Here is a 26,793-nt window from a genome sequence, read left to right as displayed (position 1 = left end):
GGGACTCGACTGGTTGCCAGTTAATTGCAGGACTCATGTAGACAAACAAGCATTCACACTCACATTCACACCTGTGGACAATTTAGTCTTCAATGATCCGAACATGCATGGTTTCAGAATGTGGGAGGAGCACCCAACATACCAACGTAACTATGGAGAGAACATGTAAAGTCTGCATAGGAAGGGCGGAGCCAGAATCAATCTACAAACTATGGGACAAATGTCAAAACCACAATTCCACCGTGCTGCCAAACAGTAAAATATGTACGGGTAATGATGAATATTATATTTATGGTTATAAGTAAATGACAATTCAATGAGAATACAGAACTAAAGTTAATATTTAAGTACTATTATAGAAAATACTGTCATACAAATGACGGAAATGGAGCATTCATAAGGAAATCCACATTTTGTAGTTTTTATTTTTTCCCGTTTGTTTTTACACAGTCCCTTGAAAACAATTCCTTAAAACAATACAGGTTTTAAACCAGCACTAAAAGAGACTAAACAAACTATTAGGACCTTAACTGCATGATGGACTGTTATTCGTAGAAAATAAATTCATAAGGTAATATCCACACACAATAAAAATAAAGCTATTTACTGATGAAAAGCTTTTTTTCAGTTTTTCATGCTAAGCTACACTGACTGTCTTAGAAAGGATGACAACACTGCTAAACATACATTGACATTTGGGGGGAATTAAATATTACAGGACAAACTATCATACAGATTGAAATATATTAACAGGTAAAATTATACAAAATAGTTTTTTGGGCGCAATTAGGTCTGGGAAAATATTTTGCTTTATTTGTTGTGAAGATCTTACAGAAGGTAAAACCTAGATGCATCCTGTCTCAAATCATACGTTAATATATGCTGATTGCTTCAAATAATAAATAAATAAATGCACAAAGAAATGCATGGCCACTGGCTTTACAAACATGAAAAATTAATAGCAATAAAGACTTTTTTTTTTTTTAGAACTAAAAGTACAAAGGAAAACATTGGTTGTTGTATTTTTCATGCAGTCTTAGGAGAATACATTTAAAAGTAAACAGCTCAAAAATGATATTGTATTCACTTTGTATGGTGATGTTTTGTACAAATGTAAAAATATTCTGACAGGAGCCCAACAAATTGTGTTTCAAACTGACTGTAATGAAAAAGCGTCCATGAAGAGAGGCCTGATCCAAAAAAAAAAAAAAAAAAAAACAAGAAAAACAAACAGCATTCCCCTCTCATTTGGAAATTAACGATGCAGAAAAGAGAAGCTGGTACACAGCGAGACTTCCACTGCATAGCTGTCAAAACACTTTACAGGTTCCCCCTTCCAAAGATGCTTGAATAAACTCTGTAAACAGTGTAGCTGGTCAAAACTGGACCGCGTCCAGCGTTTCCAAACGAGTCTTCCTCTTCCATTTGCCTATCCAGTAGAAAAATAGCCTCTGTGTGACTAAACGGCTGGTTTGTGGGGCTAATTCACGGCTTCGTCTCAGAGGGTTCATCTCTAAAGTCTTCCCATGGTTAAAGCGACATCACGCCACGTGAGGATCCTTGGCGGGGCTGACGGTAAAGCGTGATGATGTCACAGCATTGGCCCCGCCCACTGGGACCCTGGCTTCTTTGCGCTTGGAATCTTTGCTTTTGCTGCTGGGACCTGGTGGAGAGCAAGAGAGAACGAGCAGTCGTACCACATATGCGAAGGCTTCTATGAAACTGATACTGAGTCCCTGCATTCATTTTCTGTTGCACTAGTCCTCATTAGGGTGTGCTGGAGCCTATCCCAGCTGACTTTTCGCCAGACAAATTGCAGGGCACATATAGACAAACATGCATTCACACTCGCATACACACCCACAGACCATTTATAGCAGGGGTGTCCAAAGTCTAAAACATTGAAATTAATGTAAATGCCATTAATCCATTCCAGCCCCTCAAAAAATGTCAACAAATTGTTTTGTAGCAAAAATAGTACTCTACAGACAGTATTGTACAGTATTGTAACATGCACCAATAACATAGTTTTATAGAATGTAAATAATTAAACAGTTTATGCATCATGAACATGTAACATGTATAAGACAGACATGTATAACATAACATATAAAGATAATAACCTAACATGTATGTTTTTAGAGTGTGGAAGGAAGCCGTAGTACACGGTGAAAATCCACACAAGTGTGGGAAGGACGTGCAAACTCCATACAAGAAAGCCGCAGCCGAGATTTGAAACGTGACTCTCAGAACTGTGACTACTAGGTCACTAGAAGCAAATGAAACACAGGCAAACAAAACACTAATAATCAACAATCGATCTGTTGCAATGCACAATGTATTGTGGTTAAAAATAACAATGTTCAAAGGCAACACTGGTTTGTTTTCTTCTCATGACAGCGTTTAATTTCGGTTTTGTTCTCGCACGGCCGGAATGAACTCTTGCGCAAACGCTTTAATTATCCAGTCAAACAAGTTATCAGCGTGTGAGATGGACAGCGGGGACAAAATGTGCGAGAAGCTCAGCTTAGGCCCGCATTGTTGAACGCGGGCTTTGCTGTGCAGCTCAGTTGCACGTCATAGCGTTGAGGCAGATAATTATAGAGGATTAATGCCGGCTGCTGATCTACGAGGGGTCTAGTTGAATTGAGGGTTTTCCTTTTTTGTCGGTGGAAATGAGTCAGAATGGGTCAGATTTTTTACCCACCGCTAAAAGATTCAAGGTGGGGACTAAAGCCTTTTTCCAACCAGAAGTGCACTTCAGTATGCAAAGTATAGGTGCAGGTCGGTAGGTAGGTAACTATGTTAGGTGGATAGGTATGCAGGTATGGCGGTTAGATAGATCAGAAGGTATAGGTTGAAAAGGTAGGCAAGATGAGGTAGATAGGTAATGTAGATGATCTTTGATATTTGCACATTCAATTAATACTTTTTACGCTGTATATACCATCGTTTTTAGATGTTTATATTGAAGTTATTTGTAGCACCGCGGGCCCTTGAGTACCGTAATTTCAATCCTCTGTATGTGTTACGCATATTGAAGAATTGACAATAAAAGCACCTTGACGTTGACCTTGACCTTGATAGGCAGAAATGTAAGGTAGGTAGGTAAGGCAGGCAAGTAAGGAAGTAGACTGGTAGTAGAATTTGGCTGTTGTAATCTAAGTCAGGTAGATGGGTAATAGAAGTTAGTAGGCAGGAGAGTAAGAGGGTGTGCTGCCCGGGTGGTTGGTCTCTCGGTACGTGGGTAGTAGGTAGGTTAGATAGGTCACAAGGTACCTATGGTGGATATGTTATGTAGGCGTAGGCAGGCAGGCAGGTAGGTAGGTAGGTGGGTAGGTAGGTAGGGAAGTACTGTACGTGGGTAGGTAGGCTAGGTAGATCTGAAGGTCTGATGATAACATTTTTAAATTAATTAGATTGATGCACATTATCAGCAATTACATATTGTGGTGACATTCCTCCCATGCAACGTATTGACATTCTCACCATGTAATGTGTTTTTGACAGACACTGCAGCTGGACTGGTGGGCGCCGAAGTGCTCAATGCATTGGTTGGAGTTTCCTGTGGCAGTAAAACGGAGAGGCACACCTCATTGCAAAATCAACATTTATGAATTCAATGGGAAATGTTTTCAATATAGCGTACCTGATCAAAAAGATAAATGGTGACATCATCAAAAAAGGACACATTTCTCCCTCTGTCCCTCTCTCTGTCCAATGGCTCCTTGGGCAACTTGAGCAGGCTCCGAAGGCCCACGCGTTTGTCCACGTCAGTCTCTGTGACAACAATGACCCTGCGGGAACCTTCGTCCTCCGCCTCGTCTTCCTCCTCGTCTTCTGGATCGCTTCCCAGAAGCAAACCTCTCCGTCTTCCAATCCGACTGCCGATCGGCCCGTCCCCAAATCCGCCTTTGCCGGTAGGCGTGAGGGGCAGAGTCAGGGCGAGGGGTGGGAGAGCCAGAGACAGACGAGCTACTTTTGCTACCAGACAAAAAAAAGAAAGAGTAACTATTCTTTTCATAGTTAACTTTTCTTTTATAGACCTCTGAGTTAAGGAACCTGGACCATGTGAAGTGAACTACAGTGAAACCCCATTTCCCCTATTGTGGGTAGTCCCAGAACCACTCGCAATTGGTGAAAATCTGTAATATAGACAGTGTGTGCTAATTGCGTTTATATGTTTTACTCTTCTGCCGGCATTCAATAAACGGCTGAAAAGTGCATTGGCGACCGTAGCTCTCCTTTCCCATATCCGGAGGCACAACAGTAAATACATATACTGTTAAAACTGATAAAAACGAATTTAAAAAAGAATTGCTTCAAAAAATGTGATAAAGCAGGGGTGCAAACAATGAATCACAATATAGCAGGGGAACCCTGTAACACAAACCTTTGATTGCCTGGTTTGCAGAGGACTGCAGTGTTGTAACCTCTGGTTGTTCAATCACAGTGAGAGGCTCGGTTTCAGTTTCCTCACACTTTTCGTCGGGCTTGGCACAGGATACGCATTCCTGCTCAGTTTGCCTGAAAAAACAACAAGGAGTCATTTAAACAATCTCTGATGTCTAAGTATGGAGCACCACGTGACATACAGTAGTTTGTATAAAAAATAAAAACATATATTACTGAGGTACGGTAATTGATGATTAGTTTGCAGAGGCTCACTTTAATACCTTTTGTCCTGGTTTTGTTCTTCTACAGCGACTACATCGCTGTTGTTCTCAGCCATTTGCTCCCTCCAGGGCCGAAGTGTGAATGTGTCCTTAACTGTCGCTCCCCAAAGCACATTTGTTTTCACATTTTCACTCAGGGAGAACTGCAGCCGTTCCTCACACACCTGAGGCGACAAAACGACAGAGGTGAAGCCAGGTGTCACAGAGTGACACGGTTCCCCCTTCAATGAAACATCACATTTTCTGACCTGCATCATTAGGCCATTCTTGGTGGTCATCTTGGAAAGAGCTCGCTGGTCCTTAGAATCTGGACATTGTCCTGATGACCTCAACATGGCATCCCTGTCCTCTGTGTCTGAGGAATCTACCAATTTGTTGGATTCATCACGAGTCCCATCCAAAGCTTCCCTCCTCCCCTTCGTAGTCAAATCACTTGTCTCCTCTCCGCAAAGGCTAGAACTGGTGCCTTTTTGATCGCGCATTTTCTTTAGGGACTCCAAAAGTTCTAGGTTTTCCAAAATGTCACCCAATGTGTCCTCCTCATCCCCAGATATGCAACACAGTTGTTCCAGTTTCTCAAAATCCTCCAAGGCTTCCTCGTCCATATCTTTCCATTCAGAAATTAATAATTCTGGCAGGCTATTCATAGGAGCCTGTGATGGGTTGGAATCATTCTGACCTTTAGTTTCAGTGGTGTCGCTCTTAATGTCCAGTGTTATATGTTCAGATGGGGAGTTCAGATTTTCCACAATGCAAAAATTCATTTTGGGAGATTCTGCCTCAGTGTTAAACTCTTCCACATTCATGGGACTACTAAACTCCTCTGCCTCTAAAATGGATTGTGGTGGACTCGGAAAAGAGTCATCTAAACTCTCTAGTTTATCATCCTGCATGTCAAGATCTATGCTTGGTGGAGGACTGGGGAAGTCCATTGAGCTAAAGTTGTCTACCGGTGCCACATCTCCGAAATCCTCCTCTACCTTCGCAGTGCTCACACTTTCTTCTGTGGAGTGCTTTGCACCGCATGGACTTCTTCTTTCAGCCTCATAATATAAGTCAGAGTCAACGTTTTCCTGGTCTGAGAAATTCTCCTGAGGTGCTTCAGTGATGCAAATGGTTATTTTGGCACGTTTACTCTCCAAAGTGTGAGAGAAGCAGTTCACTAAAACACCATTGTTGTCAATTCTTTCTCTTGGTGGTAGTGGCTCCTTCTCCTGGAGGTCACAGAGCTGATGCTGAGGCCAAGTATTAAAATTCTGATTCTCCTCTGACCCTGTAAGATGCCGGTCCCCGATCATTTTAGTGCATAACGACTTGTGCTTCTCACCTTCCTCAGAGTTCTCTTGAGCCTGTATTTCATTATTCTCCATTTCAGATGATATGTTCATCAATGCATCAAATCTGTCTATTTCCACAAGGTTCTCCCGATTTTCAACCTGTTGAATGTTCATCCCCTCCCGCTGAGCATTTTGGTCAACATTTTCCTTCGCAGATAGACTTTCGGTTAACCCCTGCCTTTCATCATTCCATGATTCCTCACAGCCAACCAGCACAGCAGGGTGGGGTTCACTTCCTGCAAGTTCGTCATTTTCTTCAGCCTCCCAAAACTCCTGACCCACGACAACACGCTCAGCCACCTCCCAAGCTTCAGTCTGGAAGCTGGGGAATAGTTCAGACTTCAGCTCATTTTCTCGACACCTCTTTTCCGGAGAGGCCCACTGGTCGTTTTCATCGGGCCAAACATGCAATTCACCTGACTGTGAATAATGTTGGCAGTCAAGCCAACTACTTTTTTTGACATCCTCCACTATCCCCTCCTTGCTGTTATGAGAGACATTGTTAGACTTACGCTGCGCTTCTCTCAAGGGTGACCTCTCCTTTGCGACGTTACTTAGCTCTGCAGCAGCCAGCTGTTTCTCCGACTCTGTCCTGACCGCTGCAGTCTTGTTCTCACAGCCGTTTGCGCAGTGCAGGTCTCTCAAGCCAAGCTGGTTGTGGTCTGTGTGGTGCAGCTCAAGGTCCGGTATCTTGTTACTTATCCCTGGTTTTTCAACACCTTCCTCTGTCCAAGCGGCGAAGGCTCGACTGCTTAGTTTATCCTCTATCGATTTCCCTACATTTGACTCCACTAATGATGTTTTTTTTTCATTAAGTCTGGGGCCCTTGGTAGAACTGTCGCACAGGTGAGACAATTTGGATTCTGTGTTGTCAACGAGAGATTCTATAATGGTATTTCCACAGTGATGGATCCTTAAAGAAGCAACACTGTTTTCTATTTTTGTGTATTCCTTGCATCTGTTGGCATGTAGCTTCAAATCTTTTTTTTTGCAGTCTGCTACATGAGAGATGACGTCATCTGTGTATTGCTGGCCTTTTGTATAACCATCACTTTGTGTAAAGCTCTTTAGGGGCACATCTTCTAATTTGGAGAACAATTTATCAATAAAGTCATCACAGTCGTCGGTTTGGGGACCATCAATCAGTTGGGAGCATTTTTGACCATTCAGGAAAATGCCAGAATCGTCTCTCTGCCCTGGCTCAAACCCTTTGATTGGACTAACTGTGACATTGCCAGAATGAGAGAAATCATTTACAGGTGTATTCTGACATGATGTAACATTCTCTGATATCTGTATGCTATTTTTTATAGGGTGCTTATATTCGCCCTCACCCTCTTCTTCGGTTTCCATTTTTTCCTCGATGCCGGTGAGTGTTCCCCTCTCACCCCCTCGGCCACTGCTTGGCCTGGAGCCGACAAGTCCGTCACTACTCCTCCTGCTTATCCCGTCCCCTTCCCAATCGCTGTCTGAAAAATAGGCTGAGTCCCGATGGGGCGTTTCATTGCCCAGAGCGCGCCACCCGCCGCCTCCCACTCCCATCCAGGAGTCGCTAGGAGTGAGGCAGTCTGCTGAGCTGGACGTCATAGGTGACAAGATGGAGTCAGTGGGGGTGACCAGGGAGATGTCACCAGACGCATCCCAGTCTGGCGTGGTAGGAGTGAAAGCTTTTTCGGCAGCATGTTTTTCTGGAACACTGTCATTGTGCTGTAGTGAATGCTCATTGTCTATCTTTGTGTTCGTTGTGCCACAATCTTTTGAGTGATACAAATCAGCTGCTGCAGACACCTTATCAGTGTCACGCTTTTCACCGCCAGGATCGCTCACTGTAATTTGATCTCCTCTCTCAGGAATGCTGGCCAGTGGGTCATCCCTTATTAGCTCGCCATTCAGGAAAAAAGAACCTTTCTGACTTTTATCTGTAACAAATGATATCACAGTGAGGGAGTCTTCAACATCCTTGGTATGAACTTCAGGTGAAAGTTCTGAAAAATCTTCGGCTTGTTCCTCTCCTCTCGTAGGTAAAGCAGGCCCATCCAAACACTCTTCCTCTTTCGGACATGCAAGTGTTTGGTTGTGCAGTAGGCCATTTTTAGGCATGATTTCTGAAAAGACACCAGACTGGCAGTGATCTGCTTTGCTTCCTTGGTCCTCCGGTTTAATGGTTGAGCCTATATGAAGGATCGGGATCTCAGGTCTGGTAGAAACTTTGATCTCACTCTTTTTAGCACGCTTGGTGACTTGGGCATAGATGGCCTCAGTTTGTGTTTCATCTTTTCCTCTGCTAGATGAGCGTATTGAACTCTCTGATTGAAATCGGATGGTCTGTGCTGAATTTGGGTCAATACATATGGACTCATACTCAGGCGAGAGAGGGGTAGGGGAGGAATCTTCTTTCATGTTTGTAGCTGTTTGCTTCGATATGATTTCAGTGAGAAATGTCTCTGCCGATTGGATCTCCTTCAGGAATTCTTCCCTGGTCATTTCTGTTCTCTGTGGTTCCTTCTCAGTCTGCTGTGGTTCACACACTGCTTTCCCATTGGTGATCTCAGAGAGTAGGGAACGGGACCTTCTTATGCCTTTTGAATTGGTGTCTTCTGCTTCAGTGAATGAGGGAAGGCCTGGAGCACAGACATATGGCCGCAACCTTGATCCTGTTGGGTAGAGGTATTTCACGGGATCATTTCCTGATCCTCCATTCAAATCTGTGTCTGTATCAATCTCTGTCAGAAAAAGATCTCCCTGGAATGATTCATTAGATGCTGTTAAGTCCTTCTCTGTTCCCATGCTTTTGTTGTGTTTATCTGATGCCCATGACTGTCCTGCTGAACCCAGCTCTGTGATCAGAGACTGAGAACGGCGCATCCCTTTGTGAGGCAACACAACATTTTTTGATCTCTCACCATCTTTATTCTCTTCCTGCCCAGCCTCCCACAAAACATCATACTTGCACTCACTCGGCTCAGTCACAGTAGATATCTCTGTCAGAAACAGGTGCATCGGGGATTTCTTGGCAGTGGCCATACGTTCTGCCTGACGTTCTGCATCTTCCTTCCAAATGGCTGGCAAGATGGTGTCGAGCCGTGACTCGGTCCTCTTCATTCCTCTGGAAAAGACCCCTCCAGAAGGTGGATCTGCGTCGTCGGACAAGCTCGAATGAGTGACAGCGGTGCTGCTGCTTGGTTTCTCAGGTGACATGAAAGGTGAGCCATCCTCATCTGAGTAGGTGGGACTGGATGAGGAATGACCATCAGTCGCTGGCTGAGGGCGAGGTATATTGCGATAAATCGGGCGCAAGGGATTTTCCCTGCGAATGGGGGATTCAAAGACTTTCACACGGGAATGAGAGCTCTCCTTGGAGTTGTGCGTTGACGTTGTTTGTCTGGTGTCTCTATTGGCAAGATCACAGGATAGCGGGTCTCTCATAGATCTATTACTGTATCTAGCATAAAAGTCAGTGTTGTAGCTCGGACAAGTTATTTGTTTTGAGTGAGGAGGGAGAGGCGGCGGACACATTTGAGTTTGGGGGTAAATAGGATGACTGGATGGCGGAAGGGAGGGAGAGAGAGACGGCGATGGTGGCAATGTCTGTCGAGCGCGATGGAGCCCTAGGTGACCAAAGCTAGAAGGTGGGCAGCTGTTCATCTGAAGGGGGTTAGTCTCGATTTTGCCACTCATGTTGTAATGAGGAAGCCCTCTGTATCCAAGTGGGGGTGCGGGCAGGGGGCGTGAGTGAAGGTGGTTGGCTGATGACAAAGACAGTGAGCGAGGTTTCGGAGGAAGGACTGGAGCTTGAGAACTCGAGGGTGGTTTCTTGTCAGGAGTCTTATTTTCTTCATCTTCTCCTAAATTGATCACTGAGAAGTCAGTCACTCTGCTTGAAGTGTCTCTGAACTTAGCCACGCCCATGTTGGGCACTTGCAGTTTCACCTCGCTTGATCGCACAGTCTGGATGCCTTTTCCACCGGCACACTTTTCAGAGGAACAATAGGGCACTCGCTCTTTTCCCAGCATACCACTGCGGATCTCCACAAGCTCCATGTCTCCAGGACAAATAGAGTCTGACCTACAACATGGCTGGCTCTTTCCTTTAAGAGTCGGCGAATTGTCTTGGGGAGTGTGCTCCTCTAATCGGATGTAGTACTCGCTAGCGAGGGAGGGGCTGCGTGCGCTGATCACTGGGACCACAGTGGGGGTGTCCAAGCACTGCCTGTGATTGTTGTTGTTCGCAGCCGGGATGGGTTGAGACGGGGGTAGAGGTTTGTAGCCTCGTCTGGCGTGGGCCTTTTCCCAAAAATACTCAAAGTTCAAGCCTTTGCTGGTTTCTGTCACGGTCAGTATGTCGTCCAATTCCGATGAGGAATGCGCGCCACGGTTTCCCACGGGGTCTAAGAGGGGGTAGGAGCCGTGGGGGTCCTCTCTGCCACAATCGCGCTCCCTTTGCCGCTCTTGCGCCGCCGCCTGGAAGGCCGCCGGGCGGAGCAAGTCCCAGCGTCTTTCGAAGGACTCCTCGCTCTCGCCTCTCCTCCTCCTCCCATCGTCATATTCCTCATCCTCTTCGTCCTCGTCCCCATCGCTCCCCCTCGCCGTTCCTCGCTCGGCAGCCAGTAGGGAGGAGAGAAGGAGGAATACTTCGCCCATCGATGGTCGCTGAGATGGCGCTAGCCAGCAGGACTGCATGATCTCATACCTGAGAAGAGGAGAGGAGAGGGGAGGGGAGGGGAGGGGAGGGGAGGGGAGGGGAGGGGAGGAGAGGAGAGGAGAGGAGAGGAGAGGAGAGGAGAGGAGAGGAGAGAGGGCTCAATCAGGTTTGGTACAAAATAAGCATTGACAGTCCATGATATGAGCGTGTTGTAAACAGGCCCACTGACCAGTAATCTGCATGGGAGAGTTTCAGTCTCGGCTGGGCCAGCGTAATCTGTCGCTCCCTGATGACAAATGTCAGAACCTCATCATCACTCAGGTGCCTGTGAGGCTGAGAGCCAAACTCAAACAGCTCCCATATGACCACCCCTAGGGACCTGCAAATCGGACATTGAGGAGAGGAGATTAGTCATGGCAAATAAATGATTTTTTTGAAGACTACACTTATTCTGTGAGAGGCACGTGAAAGTAAAATCTGGTAACAACACATTCAGATGACATTAGAAAATACAGTACATTCAACTGTACATCCTAATGAGACTCAATACAATAAATCAAAAAGACAATTCAAAATCTTCAATTAATCAAACACTCTACACAGATGGGCCTGAGATGAGATTTGTACCTGGGACCTCAGGTAAGTAAATAAGTTATCGGTAACCAAATTATTAGTAAACCCTCAGTTTACACCACCACAAACTAAAATGTTAACTAAAAATTCACAAAAGCAGTATGTTATCTAACAGGCATCCAACCATTGTTGATAATACCGTATATGACTATACAGAGCGTCTGCCTCATAGTTCTGAGGGTTCAATCCCAGGCCCCGCCTGAGTGGAGTTTGGATGTTCTCCCCGTGCCTGCGTGGGTTTTCCCCGGCAGTCCGGTTTCCTCCCACATCCCCAAAACATGCATGGTAAGTTAATTGACGACTCTAAATTACCCGTAGGTGTGAATGTGAGTGCGAATGTGCCCTGCAATTGACTGGCAACCAGTTCAGGGTGTACCCCGCCTCCTGCCCGATGTTAGCTGGGATAGGCTCCAGCACGCCCGCGACCCTAGTGAGGAGAAGCGGCTCAGAAAATGGATGGATGGATGTTTAACATTATAGGCTGATGGTTGGGTTCTTGCTTTCATTAGTCTCCTTATCAGGCACGACTGTAGTGGCCATGGCTAAGTATAGCAACGAGTGCACACCAAATGGGGAGACTAAAGTTGTTTGTTAAAGGATTCTGGTTTAAATATTTATGGGCTCCTCTCCTAGAGATGTCCTTCACCATCTCATGTGTCGCGTGTGTGTGGTCAAATTCAAAAATTTGTGTTTTGACTGTTTAGTATTTTGTCAAAGTGGTTTGTGGCATTTTATTTTATTTTTTTGGACATACCACACATTGCTGGTCTTGGTTTGGTCGGTGACAATTAGAGCTCCTCTGTACTCTTCCAGGAGCTCGGGAGCAATCCATCGCAGTGGGATCCAAAGCTTGTCGGGAGTTAGGTGATAGTCCTCCTGCATGCATAGATGAAGGTACATTAAGGACTTTTTATTGTCAAGTTTGGAAAGCCGTTTGAGTATTAACCAGCTCAAGGTCCATCTACTGGCGTGCTCTTTATCCTCACTAGTAAGAATATTAATTAAGCACACTAGAAAAGTGACTGTCTTACTAGTACCCCCGCCTCTCGCCCAAAGTTTTTCTTTATTCTTCTCAAGCTGCTGTGTATCCCCTGAAGTCCTTTAGCACCCTCTAGGAAAAGGGCGCTTCACTTTTACTTGTGTAAAAAAATTTTAATACTCCTGTATTGTTGTCTATTGTAGCAGTCTTGAAAGAAAAAAAAATGCAGATTCTACATACCTTGTATTGGTTGTGCGAGAGACCGTAGTCCCCTATTCTCACAGTGAGGTCTGAGGTCAGCAGGCAGTTCCTTAAAGCCAGATCACTACAGACAACACAATCATCATTTCACATATAGAATAACTTGTCCATGCAGTGAACTCTTGTTTATCATGGGATATACGTTCCAGACCCACCCGCAATAGGTGACAATCTGCAATAAATAGAGAGACCATAATAAAATCAAAAAATAATAATAATAGTTATACCCTTCCCAAACACTTTAAAAACATTGTAAATGTATTTAAACAAAAAAAAAAATTCAAATGTCAACTGTATAGAAAATACGATAGGTATTGTATATCTGTGGACATGCGTGCCTTTAAGAGGTGGGGCGTGGTGGAGTGGCATGTGATGTCGGCGAGTCTGCGTGTGAGTGTCTGGGCGTGACATGTGGCCAACAGCAGCACAGACGTGAGTGTTTTTATGTTTTAGTGTTCTCCCGGCTGTTCAATAAAAGCTTGTGGCTCTTGTCTGTCTTGTCCAGAAAGAGGGATAGAGAAGGATGTGCAGTAGGTTAGGGTGATTAAGGATAGAGATGGAAATATGTTAACTATAGAGGAATAAAGTTGATGAGCCACACAATGAAGTTATGGGAAAGAGTAATGGAGGCTAGACTCAGGACAGAAGTGAGTATTTGCGAGCAACAATATGGTTTCCTGCCTAGAAAGAGTACCAGAGATGCATTATTTGCCTTGAGGATGTTGATGGAAAAGTACAGAGAAGGTCAGAAGGAGCTACATTGTGTCTTTGTAGATCTAGAGAAAGCCTATGACAGAGTACCCAGAGAGGAACTGTGGTACTGCATGAGGAAGTCAGCAGTGGCAGAGATAATATTATTACAATAATACAGGAAATGTATGAGGGCAGCAGAACAGCGGTGAGGTGTGCTGTAGGTGTGACAGACGAATTTAAGGTGGAGGTGGGACTGCATCAGGGATCGGCCCTGAGCCCCTTCCTCTTTGCAGTGGTGATGGATAGGCTGACAGATGAGGTTAGACTGGAATCCCCGTGGACCATGATGTTTGCAGATGACATTGTGATCTGCAGTGAAAGCAGGGAGCAGGTGGAGGAACAGTTAGAAAGATGGAGGCTTGCACTGGAAAGAAGTGGAATGAAGATTAGCCAAAGTAAGACAGAATATATGTGCATGAATGAGAGCGGTGGTGGGGGAAGAGCGAGGCTACAGGGAGAAGAGATAGCAAGGGTGGAGGACTTTAAATACTTGGGGTCAACCGTCCAGAGCAATGGTGAGTGTGGTCAGGAAGTGAAGAAACGGGTCCAAGCAGGTTGGAACGGGTGGAGGAAGGTGTCAGGTGTGTTATGTGACAGAAGAGTCTCTGCTAGGATGAAGGGCAAAGATTATAAAACAGTGGTGATGCCAGCCATGATGTACGGATTAGAAACAGTGGCGCTGAAGAGACAACAGGAAGCAGAGCTGGAGGTCGGGGGAATGAAGATGTTGAGGTTCGCTCTCGGAGTGACCAGGTTGGATAAAATTAGAAATGAGCTCATCAGAGAGACAGCCAAGGTTCGATGTTTTGGAGACATCCAGAGGAGAAATAGTGAGTATATTGGTAGAAGGATGATGAGGATGGAGCTGCCAGCCAAGAGAGCTAGAGGAAGACCAAAGAGAAGGTTGCTGGATGTCGTGAGGGAAGACATGAGGGCAGTTGGTGTTCGAGAGGAGGATGCAGGAGATAGGCTTACATGGAAAAGGATGACGCGCTGTGGCGACCCCTAAAGGGACAAGGCGAAAGGAAAAGAAGTATAAAGGTACTGCAAAAACCCATGAAAACTATCACTTTAAAAAAAGATAGAGCAGGTGAACATACAGTGTATCGCGGTTAATCATTAGCGCCACGCTATATTGCAGACTTTTAAGCGATCATTTTAATGATCGCTTAAATGGATGGAATCTCACATCTGTATGTTAGCATTAGGCTAGAAGAATTTTGTTAGATTAAATTACAGGATTTGATAGATTTTGGTGTTTTAAAATGCAACAATTAATAAGCTCTTGTTTTAAGAGCCAGTTTTACAGTACACCAACTGAGTGCCAAAGTGACAAATACACAGCTTAAAGCAAGCACGGTTTGCCTCTTCGTTTCCTCAAAGTTAGATTATACGATCGTCTCCCATTTCTTGACTTTTAAAAAGTGTGTTTGAGTAAGTTTAAAATGGGTTTAAAACAGAGATCACGTTGTAAAATACATTGTTGAATATGGATAATATTGTGAAATAAATGGTTTTCACATGGTTTATCTATACCCTGGATTTTCACTGCCGGTGGGTCAGGAATGCATCCCCCTGCGATAAACGGGTTCACTGTCGTAGCTAGATTGTGCGTAATCAATCACGCAATCAATCAAACCTTGATTTATATAGCACCTTTCATACTTAAAAAGCAACGCAAAGTGCTTCACAAGGCAAATAATAAAAGACACAAACACATCCCTCCCACCCACGCGCAGTCTCTAATATCCGACCTGTGGATGTAGTTATTCTCATGAAGGTGCAGCAGGCCTGACGTGATCTCAAAGGCCATCCGCTGAAGAGTCAACAGGTCTCGTGTGGGAAGATCCGGCGTCATCCCGTCGGACTTCCGTTGGGCCCGCAGGTACCGCTTCAGGTCACCCTGCGAGTACACAAAAGTGAAGTGTGTGTTTGCGCTGGAGAGGATGAATGAAGAGATGCAACAAGCACACAGGCCCCGCTCCTGCCGTAAATGTCTCCCCCCATTTATTTATTTGTTTTCCAGCACACCACAGGAATTAATAATGAGCTGCCAGCCTTTGTGTTAAGTCATTAGGGCTGCGAGGAAGGACAAGAAACAAAGCGGGGGATTATATAAAAGGATGAAAAATAGCTCGCATAGAAAGGACATCGGGGAGGATCGTGGAGGGACGCCCTAGAAGAGCTGATCTAGTGACTTTATGGATAACAAGCAGTGGTGATTGGTCAGGGTAAGGCTTTCTCCGCTGCCCTAAACACTATCAGAATCGCTGACCTCCATTTGCAACCTAAATTGTAATTTGTTCCATGCAATTCATTTATTCCCAACAGTCTAGTCTCTTGATTTCCTCACATTTCTTTTGCCTCTACTACTTCCAGTAAATGTACTGCGTGAGGATGTAAGATTTCTTATCCAATCACATATCGGCCTCTATGAGTTGCCCTGACAATCTAATCTGCCCAGGGCCTTCGGAATCAGTAGTGCTGGTCCATGGTTTCTTAAACCAATCAGAATTCAAATTCTTCCTCACAGGGCCACAGTGCAGGCCCTTGATGACATCAGCATTTTCCGTCCTCTGATTTGTTGGTCAGAGCAAAACTTCCAGCTAACTTCGATGAGCGAAACACATCTGTAGCGATCTGCACACATGAAATTTATACATTTAATTATCAGCGTGTCTGGTGAGTATGCTGTACAGTGGAACCTCAATATTCGTGGGGGATAGGGATTAATTTATTTCGATTTTACATATGTTTTTTGTTATGTTATTAGATAAAATGTGGATTCAGTCAGGTTAAGTCACCACATGACCAGCCTGCATCTTGTTGCAAGTCAGGTTGATGTCCAACACCAACATCTTTGTTTCTTCTTACCAGCTGACAGAATTCCATGACCAGGAGAAAAGGAATGCTTTCGCTGCACTGGCCCAGACACTGAAGTATGTTGGGATGTTTCAGACTCCTGCGTGTGGACACAAATTAGACTTTGTAAAAAAAAATAAAAGATTTGAAAGGTCAAATAAAGATCGAGTCCAAAAATAGAGCATCAGAGGCAAGTGTGGTGCAGTAGATGCAATGAAAAAAAAGGGATGGGTGAGCGAGATAGCACATAAAGATGTCAAGATGATGTCTCTCGGTGGGAATGTTTCTTCATATTGTCTTGCAGTTTTTGTCCTTGAATTGTGTACTACACAAGTTTTACCACTTGAAGGCACAGGCACTTTCCTTCACTTCCACGGTGGCGAACCAGATTGTCTCCTTAAAAGCTCCCCTCACCCCTCCCTCCTCAAAAGCCCACTTTTCTCTGATTGGACAAATTGCATAAACCTACTGTGGGCCAACTCCCTGGTGGATGCGCTATGAGCAAGCATTTTTTAAATCCCATCAAAATCCTTTTTTTCTACTGTTTTATGCATACCATAGGTCAAAATGAGTCTGCGACCTGGTTTAAGTTTGACATCTATGCAGTTTGTCGATTGAATGCAATAAATAGCCATTGAACGCCAAAACCGCTCGCAAAGGACAAGATTTGCAATCGCCAACAGTGTGACACAGTTACACCAATTAATATTCAAGTACCTGCCCGCTTTGTGGTTGGCGCCCAACCATGTTGTGTTTTACAACAAAAAGTAAGTATATTTTAAATTTGTCATAAAAAAGGAGGTTCAATCCAAATGAATGAGAGCGGATGACCAGTATAACCTGAAAATATCCCCCCCCCCCTTTTTTTTTTTTTTTCCACCTATGGCCCCTTTCAGATCTCGTTCCCTATAAGTGGGCCAACAATCCAACACTTGGTGAATTGTGCTTCACAATGACAGTTAAGACATCGACAGAAGCGACGTTGCTGTGAATACTTGGGCGCATCAACATTCTAGACGCTAGTAGACGCCATGATATATGTACCAATCAGAGTCAGGCTGTTTTCCGTATTTCAATTGGGGAAGGTGAGCAATCCAATCAGAGCAAAGCGAATTTACAGGTCGCATATTAATGAAAAATCCGGCCGTTTCAACTGCCAGACATAAAAGACTAACTAGAATAGCTTGAAAAAGGACATTCTGGGCATTTCCAACCCAAATTACCTGATAAAAGGACATCAAAGATTATAGGGAAAAATATTGGATGGCATGGGATTTGTAAAGCTTTCACACTTTAAACCATACACATTCTAGTGCTTCTTTGTTGACAATGTCTTTTGTATTTAGTACAGAGCAGTGATTGTATGAGCCGTTCTTTGATCTGACCCACTGAGCAATTATATTATCAAGAGTCCTGTAATAGTTGTTAAATTCATTCAGCTGTTTTATTCTCTAACAGAAAATGCATTAAATGTATTTATTATTTATTTTATTCATTCATTTATCTGAACAAATAATTGGTTGATATATTTTTTGCAAATGATATTATATTTGAATATTTGTAAATAAACAATTTTACATGTATAGAGAACATTTTGTAATTATTTCACTAAATAATTGGTTAATACATTTTAATTACATTAGTTAATAAATAATGACATTTAAAATGAGCATGGATTATTCTGTTACTATTAAAATAACTTTTCAATTTTTTACAGACATTTTTTATTTTATTGTATTTAACTGTATCTATGAATGACCTGGCCCAGCTGTCCATTTTAGGAACCAAATGTGGCCATAGAACACAAAAGTGTGTAAAAGACTCTTATTGATCTATGGGGCAGTTCTAACCGAGCCCCACGAACTCTTAAGTAGCAACAGCTGAGCTTTGCCAAGGAACAAATTAAAGTCGTAAACCAATATACTAGAAATAGCCGCTGATTTTTTGCGCAGCACTAGGAGTGAGCGGAGACTCACCTGTACGGCTCCGATTCAGCCAAGAACTTCCTCTGTTCCAGCGGGCTGGCGCTGACGCGCAATTCCTTGACCACCACCTGCGAGGAGCTGCAGTCGCACAGCACCTCGGCCAGGATCACCTGCAACACGTCCAGCCGACAGGAAGGTAGAAACTCACGTGGGTTTGAATGATTTTAGGGGATATATGGGACTCCGTAGGTCTTACTTTTCCGAACCAGCCATTTCCGATCTCCTGCAGGTAGTTCAAAGTGTGCCTTTTGAAGCATTGCGATTTGGAGTCTGGGAAAGAACAAGTCATCAAAATCTTTATGACATAAGATCTCACAAACACAAAAGAGTGCCTTGAAGCATCCTAACAAATGAGACGTGAGGCCCACACTGCAAGGTGCTGTATAAGGGCCTAAAACAACAATTACCTCTCACAGGCTCCCCCAAAAACATCTCACACAAACACACTAAAACCCTTTCAAATTCACCCAAAAAACTCTCACACACCCCCAAAAAACACCTACACACACGCACCAAAAAAACTCTCACACGCCCAAAAACTCTCACATTCACCAAAAACCTCTTGACACTCACCACCCCAAAAAACTGACAGAACATGCTAAAATAAAACTCACACATTAAATGTTATCTTTTACAGCAGAAGCACTGTGACTAAAACAAGAAAAAACTCACACACCAAAAGAGAAAAAAAAAAAAGAGCCAAACCTCACAGGTGCACCTAAATATTCTCTCTCTTGCTCTCACACACAGACACAAATCTCTCTCACACTCCAAAAAAAACAACAACATATAGATCAAAAAAGTTATATGTATCAAATACTATCTTATTAAAACAAACGCAAAAATAAAGAGGAATTTTTTTTTTTTTTTTCAGTGGGAGACCTTTTTAGTCTCAGTGAAACCGTTTTTGTCTATATGAGAGTCAAAAATCGTGTGTGAAAGAAAGCTGTGTGAACGGAAGCCATCTGAAATCACCATTCTGATTGGCTCTGGTATGCAGTAAGTCCCTCCCTCGGTCTGTTGCTGGGCAAGTGAGAGATGTTTTTTTTCTGGGTGTGTGTGAGAGGTAATTGTGATTTTGGCCTATGGGGCACGTCATGGCAAGTAGAAGAGATACCTCCATCGTGCAGGGCGGCGCAGTTGGGCCTCTCCCTGACGGGCAGCGTGTAGACCTCGGGGAGTGACGGGCACGACGACAGGCTGTCCTCCTGGATGGGGCTGGACCCTCCGGAACACTCCTCCCCATCGGCATTGTCAAACTCCTAAAAGGAACAAAAATGATAAGGCAAAAAAAAAAGAGGTTTTCCGGCATGGAGGTTAAAAGAGACCCCAACAAGATGATGAATTAATAACCATAATTACACTAGCAATTTTTATATTACTTGTTTTCAGTTCAAACACAATAGCACCATATGATGTAAATAATATCCATGCATACATATATATGTATTTTACATTTTTATCCAAAATCCATAGAGGGAGTACACCCTGGACTGGTTGCCAGCCAATGGCAGTTTATCCAAAATGTGTTTTATTGATTTGTATTATTATTATTATGATTAATGTTCATATTTTGACAGTACTTTGTCTGTATTATTCATTTATGTTTATGGGTTATGGATTTATTATTATGTGTTACAAATATTTGTTTTTATTTATTACACAAAATATATAAAATATATAACCCAGAGTACTACTATTAGACTATAGCTGACAAGTCGATTGCTTCAAGATATATATATATATATATATATATATATATATATATATATATATGTGTGTGTGTCTGTGTGTGTGTGTACTCTAGATATTATTATTATTCACAGTATTGTTTTATTATGAATAGTAATTTCAGTAATTTTTGTGTCATTTTTAATCCTAAAAATCTCAGTTTAAGACAACTTTTAACATTTATTTGAAAAGGGGAACAACTTTCAAATTGTAATTATGTATCACTTTTCGATATTGATTTTGAATATCCATCCATCCATTTTCTGTACCGCTTATCCTCATATTTTGAATATCTTACATTTTGTTACATCATACATATCTTACATTGAGTACCATTTTTAATTTTAGGATTATTTCCTTTATTTATGTACAAATGTTATTATCATTACTAATGTTGTTGTTGGTATTATTGCTGTTATTGATAATAACAAAATAAATAAATAAAATGTAATCCATTAAATTTTATAATAATAATTATTATTATTATTATTATTATTATCAGTAGTAGTAGTAGTATAGCATTTATTATATATTAATTTGTATCTTTTTTGTTATATAAGTATTATTATTGTTGTTGTTAATAATAAAAATAATAATAATTTGATTCAATTAATTAAATTAAAATATTATAATCATTTTTATTTTACATGGTATTTTTCATTATGAATCGTAATTTTAGTATTTTTTGTATTTTGTTATATATTAAATGAATATATGAGATGATAAATGATTTATTGCTCAATAAAAGCTTAATTCCTTTAAACATGTGAGGCCTACCTATCTGTTCTACGACTTTGAGGAGTAAACAAGGCCCACTTACATTGAATCCCACTCCTCCCCTCTTGCAGCACAGACAGGTAAGGAGCAGCAGAACAAAGGAGACGAGCCCAGAGCAAGAGATGAGGATGACCACGTAAGGTGGAGGAGACAGCGAGGCGGTCCTGCTCTGAGAAACTGAAAGGAGCACATACCAAGGAGAAAGGAAGGTGGCGATGTTTAGTTCTGTTACTTCTGCTTACATTTGGGTGTTGTTTTAGGAGGGTTGAAGACACTAGACTTGGCAGAATCATAAAGGTGTGAAATCGTGTTACACGCTTTTTTGTCTTGGAGGGAGAATTAGCCATTGGTGCGTTGTCCTACAGCGGCAGGTTGAGGTCAACACCAATGGACAGTTTGCATCAGGGGATTTTTTTATTCTTATTATTATTCAAGTGGGAAGCAGGAAAGTCCAAGGTTGGAAAAACAAAACAAAACAAAAACTGGAATCAAGAATTGAAGTTTTAAAGTAGCAGCTGGTCATTCCGGTATATAAGAACAGAAGCACAAGGAGAGGGAAGTGTCAGCATTCCACTCACAGTTAAGAAGCAAAGGGAGGAGGAAGGAGTGGGGGCTGGGTTTGCTAATTTGGGGGAAGGGGGGTGTTGGAAACCGGAATTAAAGAATGACATAATAAAAGTTGACTAGTCAGGTGAGAAAGAGAAAGAGGGAGGGGGTGGGACATGTGGACATTTGTACCTCAAAGTGGTCGATTGTGGGGAGTGAACCATCTGTAGAAAAGAAAAGGGGCAGGGGGTGGAGCCTGGTTAAACACCCTCAAGGTGACATCTGGAGATCCCAGTCGTAAAAGTATACGGGGGTCCTCGGGGTAGCGCTGTAGCAGTACTAAAGTCAGATTTACAGTATGGAACGTGTATGTGGATGTTAGATTATTGTGTCCAATCGGATTTCAGCCTCTTTGTGTTGCCATGTCAATCTAATTTGCCCAGGGCCTTCACAATCAGTAGCGACAGCCCATATCACGTAAACTGTATTAGCGATAGGACTGTTTTTTTGAAGCGATCAGATTTCAAATTCATCCTCACAGGGCCAGATAGCTGGCCCTTTGATACGCCAGCCTTTTTCTGTCCTCTGATTGGTTGGTCAGAGCAAAACTGTTTGACTAGCAAATCACATCTGTAGCCATCTGCACCATTATTACATTTAATCATCAACATCCTTGGTGAGTATGATGTGTTCCATTGATTTTGTTTTGTTTTGTCATGTTGATTTGGAACTGCACCAGATGATGTACATGGCACAGCTGCTCTTATATTTATTTTTGTATAGTATTGATTAGTGGTGCAACAATTAATTCATTAATTGACAACTAATTGATTATCACATTTATTTGACAACTATTTTGATAATCGATTAATCATTCAGAGACTTTGTTCAATTTAAAATTCTCCAAATCCTTGGAATTTCAGCCTCTCAACACCATTCTCTGATTTCTGTAGTCCTCCACAAAAGCAGACTGATTAGGTTTGTGTTTCATCAAAATAAGACTTTTGCAAACATCTGCTTTTACTTTGGAAAACTATGATCAACATTTTTGCTTATTTTCTGACATGTTACAGTCCAAACCAAAAACTGAATCATAATCAGTTTTTTTTTTGAAGTAATGTCCTGTTTTTGAAAAAAAGGGATGGAAATTTTTATCAAGAATTATTGGAGTCATCTATTAATTGAAAACATAATCAACAGCTGAATCGATTATTAAAATAATCATACCTGTAAACCAAGTACAGTAAATGAAAAACAATAAGTATGGCAGCAAGAATGAATGCGCTTTTGTATTTTCACGTAATCACACAAGTTAATTGTGCACCGTTTCTGACCTCCAAACGTCACAGCGCTAGCGTAATAGCATAATTGCCTCGGTCATTTTAACTTACTGTCACAATATCAATAAAAGAAATACCAGGGGGCTTGCTAGAAATTTAGCTTTTTCTATCTCTCAGTTTTAATTGAGGCATCTGGACTGTTCTTGTTTGTGTTTTTTTCTTGTTTTCTGAAACTGTTCAAAAAATTACTTTGGCGATTCTGCCAGCAGGATAACGATATGTCGGTACCACCGAGGACCCCGTGTGTTCATTGTCATGACACGCAAGTGCCTCCACAGTATTGTGCAAAAGACTTAGCTTTGTTGTTTCAATAAACTTTGTCCACAGCACAACGCAACAATACCCATTCAAGTCTGGCGAGCATCTGGATTGCGTCCACAAAGCACAACAAATGTTGTTGGTCCATCCATGGTTGCCGGCCAATCGCAAGTCACATATAGACAAACAACCACTCGCACACACATTAATACCGAAAGACAATTCAATCTTTAATTAACCTACTTTGCATGTTTTTGGAATGTTAGTAGCACGGGGAAAACATGCAAACTCCACACAGGAAGGCGCGGGCCAAGATTCAAACCCATGCGAACCGCTCGTCCACCGTGCTGCCATGGTATCCATGCATTTTCTATTGTGCTCGTTCTCACTTTCTATTGTGCTCGTTCTCACTTGTAAGATGCAGCAGATTTTATTTGACAATTTCTGCGTTTCAATGTTTCATTGCCATCTCCGCTACCTTTTTAAATGTCCCTGTCGGTCATGGCGATATCGAGCTACAAGGTATCCAAGGTTGGACTCTGACTTAATGTTCACATTATGCGTATGGAATCGGACATACAGTAATGGAATGCCATTTGAGCATTTACTCGATGTCCTTAATAGCCATCTTAAGTTCTATGCAACACTTGTTCCTCACTGGTAGGACAATTTTGGGATACTAGTAGGATAGCTTCATGTGCCTAGTGAGACAAAACTGTGCACTTGTTGACAACTTTGCGCTACAAATACTAGTAGTGACATCGTAAAATGCTACTAGTTAACATCTAGTGCTTAAATAGTAGGATCTGAAGGGCACAGATGTCAACTCGTGCAAAGTTTCGCCTCACTAGGAACATTCTAGTCAACTAGTTATTCTACTGGTATGCCAGAGTTGTCTTATAAGTCTGCAGATATGTCACAAGGCAGTGAAAAAAAAACATTACGAGTAATACATGGTCATTCTACTAGTGCCCTGAATCGTGTTATTTCTGAGGACAAAGAGCATACTGCATGAACCCATAGAAGGATATTGAATAAATGCTCCAAACGCTTTTCATATCTATATGAACCAAATGTTTCACTTTCGGATTCCCAGAGATACAGAAAAACTATGGTTGCCCATAAGGGTCAAAAAGGCTCTCTTCTGGACAGGTGGACCCAGGGAACGCAGCAGATTGGAGGGCTCAAATACTTTGCTGATGTTACCTATGCTAGTACACTGAATCAATGGACCTGTTCACCCCCACAAAACATAATTGCACAGCACATCTGTTTATCACCCACCATGAACCAGAAAGTAGCTAATTGCAAACAAAAACAAATTTCTTTGTACATTTCCCCCATTTTGTTCAGAGTCTTCTAAATGTCTAAATGTCTTCTAAATGTCCCTGTCGGTCATGGCGCTACAGCTGTCAGACATTTAGAAGGACGTTAGTAGTTCTATATCTCGGCTGTCAAACTAATCTTTATGGCAGGCCACATCGCAGTTAGTGTTTCCCTCAGAGAAAGTCATAAAAATGTATAATCCCCTCATCATATTATTCCATATCCATAATTCCCCCTGCATTTGATTGTTAACTTTGACAACAAATTCAATTCGAAATCAGAAGTCATTGAAAAAAGCGACAACCAAATATCTAAGCATAGTAATATTGTTCAGTTTATGTTAAGAAGGAATTTGGTGAAAAGAAAGACTTGCAATGTGTTAAAAGGGAAGACTTTTTTTTTTGTTTTCAATTTTGTTACAGACTTTCTTCCAAAATAAAATAAACGTAAAAAACTAATTATTTTTGCTTGAGTGGGCCACATAAACTGATGTGTCAGGCCGCATTTGGCCTCCGGGCCTTGAGTTTGACACCTGTTTTTCATATGATCATTTTTAAAGACACATCTAATGGTGGCCCAAGACTTTTGCACATTACTTTATCTTAAAAATCCTCCACTATAAACTTCAAGACAGGAGAAAATAATAATCAAACATTTCGAGATACATGATTTAAATACAATGGTAGCTTGACTTGTGACTGACCCGACTTACGAGTTTTTTGAGATATGAACTGTCACTCAGATGTGGTTTTCTCTTGAGTTGCAAACAAAAAAAATGTGTTACACGCCATGGCGCCAGAAAACTTTTCACAAGCAGCATTTTGCCAGACAGTGAACAGTTCTTCTTGTTTATTTCTAAAATTACGAGAATTACTAGAATTATTTAACCATTAATTATTTATTATTATTTAAAGTATTTCACCAAACCGTATAACTTTGTCTTATACAAGTCTGCTAGCTTAATGCTAACACACAATGCAAAATGCTATAGATGGGCTAACAGATCTAGCATTGATGTCACAGTGTTATAACTCTATAAGCAACGGATATTTGCATGCAAATGGTGCAGCGACACATGCAGACAAACAAAACAACAACACTCACAGGCGTAGTTTCTTATTCTCTGTGAAAAATCGACTAATATTACTGAAGTTTACTGAGCAGTTTTGACTGTCTTCTTCGTGTATCTACGTATGTATGAATTATACTGCCCCCTGGTGGCCAAAGTGCACATCAGAAGGAGCAGCACAGCGTCCATTGAATTGAAGCATGAAATCATGACATGCAAACTTAATTATTTAAATTCTATTTGTGTACGTAGAATATTCGATGTCATCATTGTATGTTTTCATAAACTACAATACTGTAGAATGCTAATTTTCTTATGGACTCGTAAGTCAAAGCATCACTTTCGAACTGTCAACACCGCATGCATAAAATTCAGAGTATATTTCAAAATGCATGAGCTTCCAAATATAGTGTCAAGAGTAAGGTTGCTGAGCTCAACGTGTGGCACGTCAAGACAAGAGACGCTTGTTGCGTGTTGCGATTTCTGTGCAAAGTTGCCAGTTTTCAGTGTAACTGGGCGATCACAACCTGCTGAGTTGAAAATAAGTCACAATTGACATCTCGCATTGGAAACAAGTCAGAGATCATCTTCAATCGTTTTTCAGCATGATTGTCAAGTGCAGCACAAGATGTACACGATCATCATAAACAAAGGCTCTCTGCACATATTTTCTATTTGTGTTATACAGACATAGTGCATATAAATAGGAACCTAACCTAACCTAACACAGGGCCTTTTCCATCAGGCCCCCGCAGTGTCTTATCAAAACAACACAAAGACATGCACATATTGCACAACTCTGCCAAACCTTGCAAGAGGGGGTGAGGGGGTGGGGTATGGATTCATAAAAATAGACGCTAGCCAGCATTGCTTCAAAGGCTTAATAAACCGAGTGGCTTTTTCTCTTCTTTTTTTAATGCCATCGATGTGAGGCCCAACATTGCAAGATGCCCTCTTGATTCCGTTTGATTTGCATCACTGCATGCATGCACCATTCTCCTGCTGCAATAATCATTGATATTATCTCACAGCCACGTTGATAATAAAGCATAATAAAGCCCACCCCCCCACCCCCACCCCCTTCTCCAGCCTCACTGACAGCTATTCAATTCAACCCCATCCCTCCTTCCATCTTCCATCCCTCCACCGACTCGACTCACCTTCTCTCTGCGGGGCTCCGAGCGCTCTCTCCGGGCTGATGTACGACATGACCCCCGCCAGAGCCACCATCAGCCAGCAGTGGGGTCGCATCGTCGCCGCCACAACAATAACAGCATCGGTGTCCTCCGGTCCCGGGCTGTCTCCTTCCTTCCCCTCGTTTTTTTTTTTTTGTTGCGGGGGGGGGGGGGGGGGGGGGTATAATAAAAGAGCCTTCCCCCCTCCTCCTCTAATCCGCAATTGAGCACGGTGGTCTCGACCCGCTATTGTGCATCCTCAGGCTGCTCATACATGACAACATCCAACCACAGTCACCCCCCTCACTCCTCCTCTTTTCTTCTACGTGTGCACCCACCTCACGCCCCCACCTCGCCAAAATATACCCAAAGCCCCCGCCGGATGACGTCACACCCGGACGGTGCGCATTGTCATGGCTCCCGCCGCTTGGTATTAAATGTAC

The 26,793-nt window shown here is 42.4% G+C and overlaps 1 protein-coding gene across 1 annotated transcript; it reads right to left on the bottom strand.

Moving 5' to 3' along the window:
- Positions 1 to 407: 407 nt before the first annotated feature.
- Positions 408 to 26,663, bottom strand: lmtk3 (lemur tyrosine kinase 3). The gene is made up of 16 exons (XM_061674538.1): positions 26,336 to 26,663; positions 20,680 to 20,813; positions 19,246 to 19,390; positions 18,325 to 18,398; positions 18,120 to 18,238; positions 16,156 to 16,243; positions 15,036 to 15,184; positions 12,508 to 12,592; positions 12,043 to 12,164; positions 10,885 to 11,034; positions 4,925 to 10,703; positions 4,677 to 4,840; positions 4,394 to 4,527; positions 3,650 to 3,984; positions 3,490 to 3,565; positions 408 to 1,663 (listed from the first exon to the last, which is right to left on the bottom strand). The coding sequence occupies exons 1-16, from the start codon at positions 26,424 to 26,426 to the stop codon at positions 1,542 to 1,544; spliced, it is 7,767 nt and encodes a 2,588-aa protein (XP_061530522.1). The 5' UTR covers positions 26,427 to 26,663; the 3' UTR covers positions 408 to 1,541.
- Between the last annotated feature and the right edge of the window lie 130 nt (positions 26,664 to 26,793).

Source organism: Phycodurus eques, chromosome 4, assembly GCF_024500275.1.
Source record: "Phycodurus eques isolate BA_2022a chromosome 4, UOR_Pequ_1.1, whole genome shotgun sequence".
In the NCBI taxonomy this organism is placed as follows: domain Eukaryota; kingdom Metazoa; phylum Chordata; class Actinopteri; order Syngnathiformes; family Syngnathidae; genus Phycodurus; species Phycodurus eques.
Note: the sequence above shows the minus strand (reverse complement) of the source record. Positions and strands in the feature narration are given on the sequence as shown.

Excerpts from the sequence above, each read along its gene's own strand:
- lmtk3 (XM_061674538.1), bottom strand. The coding sequence starts at position 26,426 with ATGCGACCCCACTGCTGGCTGATGGTGGCTCTGGCGGGGGTCATGTCG. Across the intron at positions 20,814-26,335 it reads CGGAGCCCCGCAGAGAGAAG|TTTCTCAGAGCAGGACCGCC; the intron begins GTGAGTCGAGTC and ends TGCTCCTTTCAG. Across the intron at positions 4,528-4,676 it reads GAACAAAACCAGGACAAAAG|GCAAACTGAGCAGGAATGCG; the intron begins GTATTAAAGTGA and ends TTGTTTTTTCAG.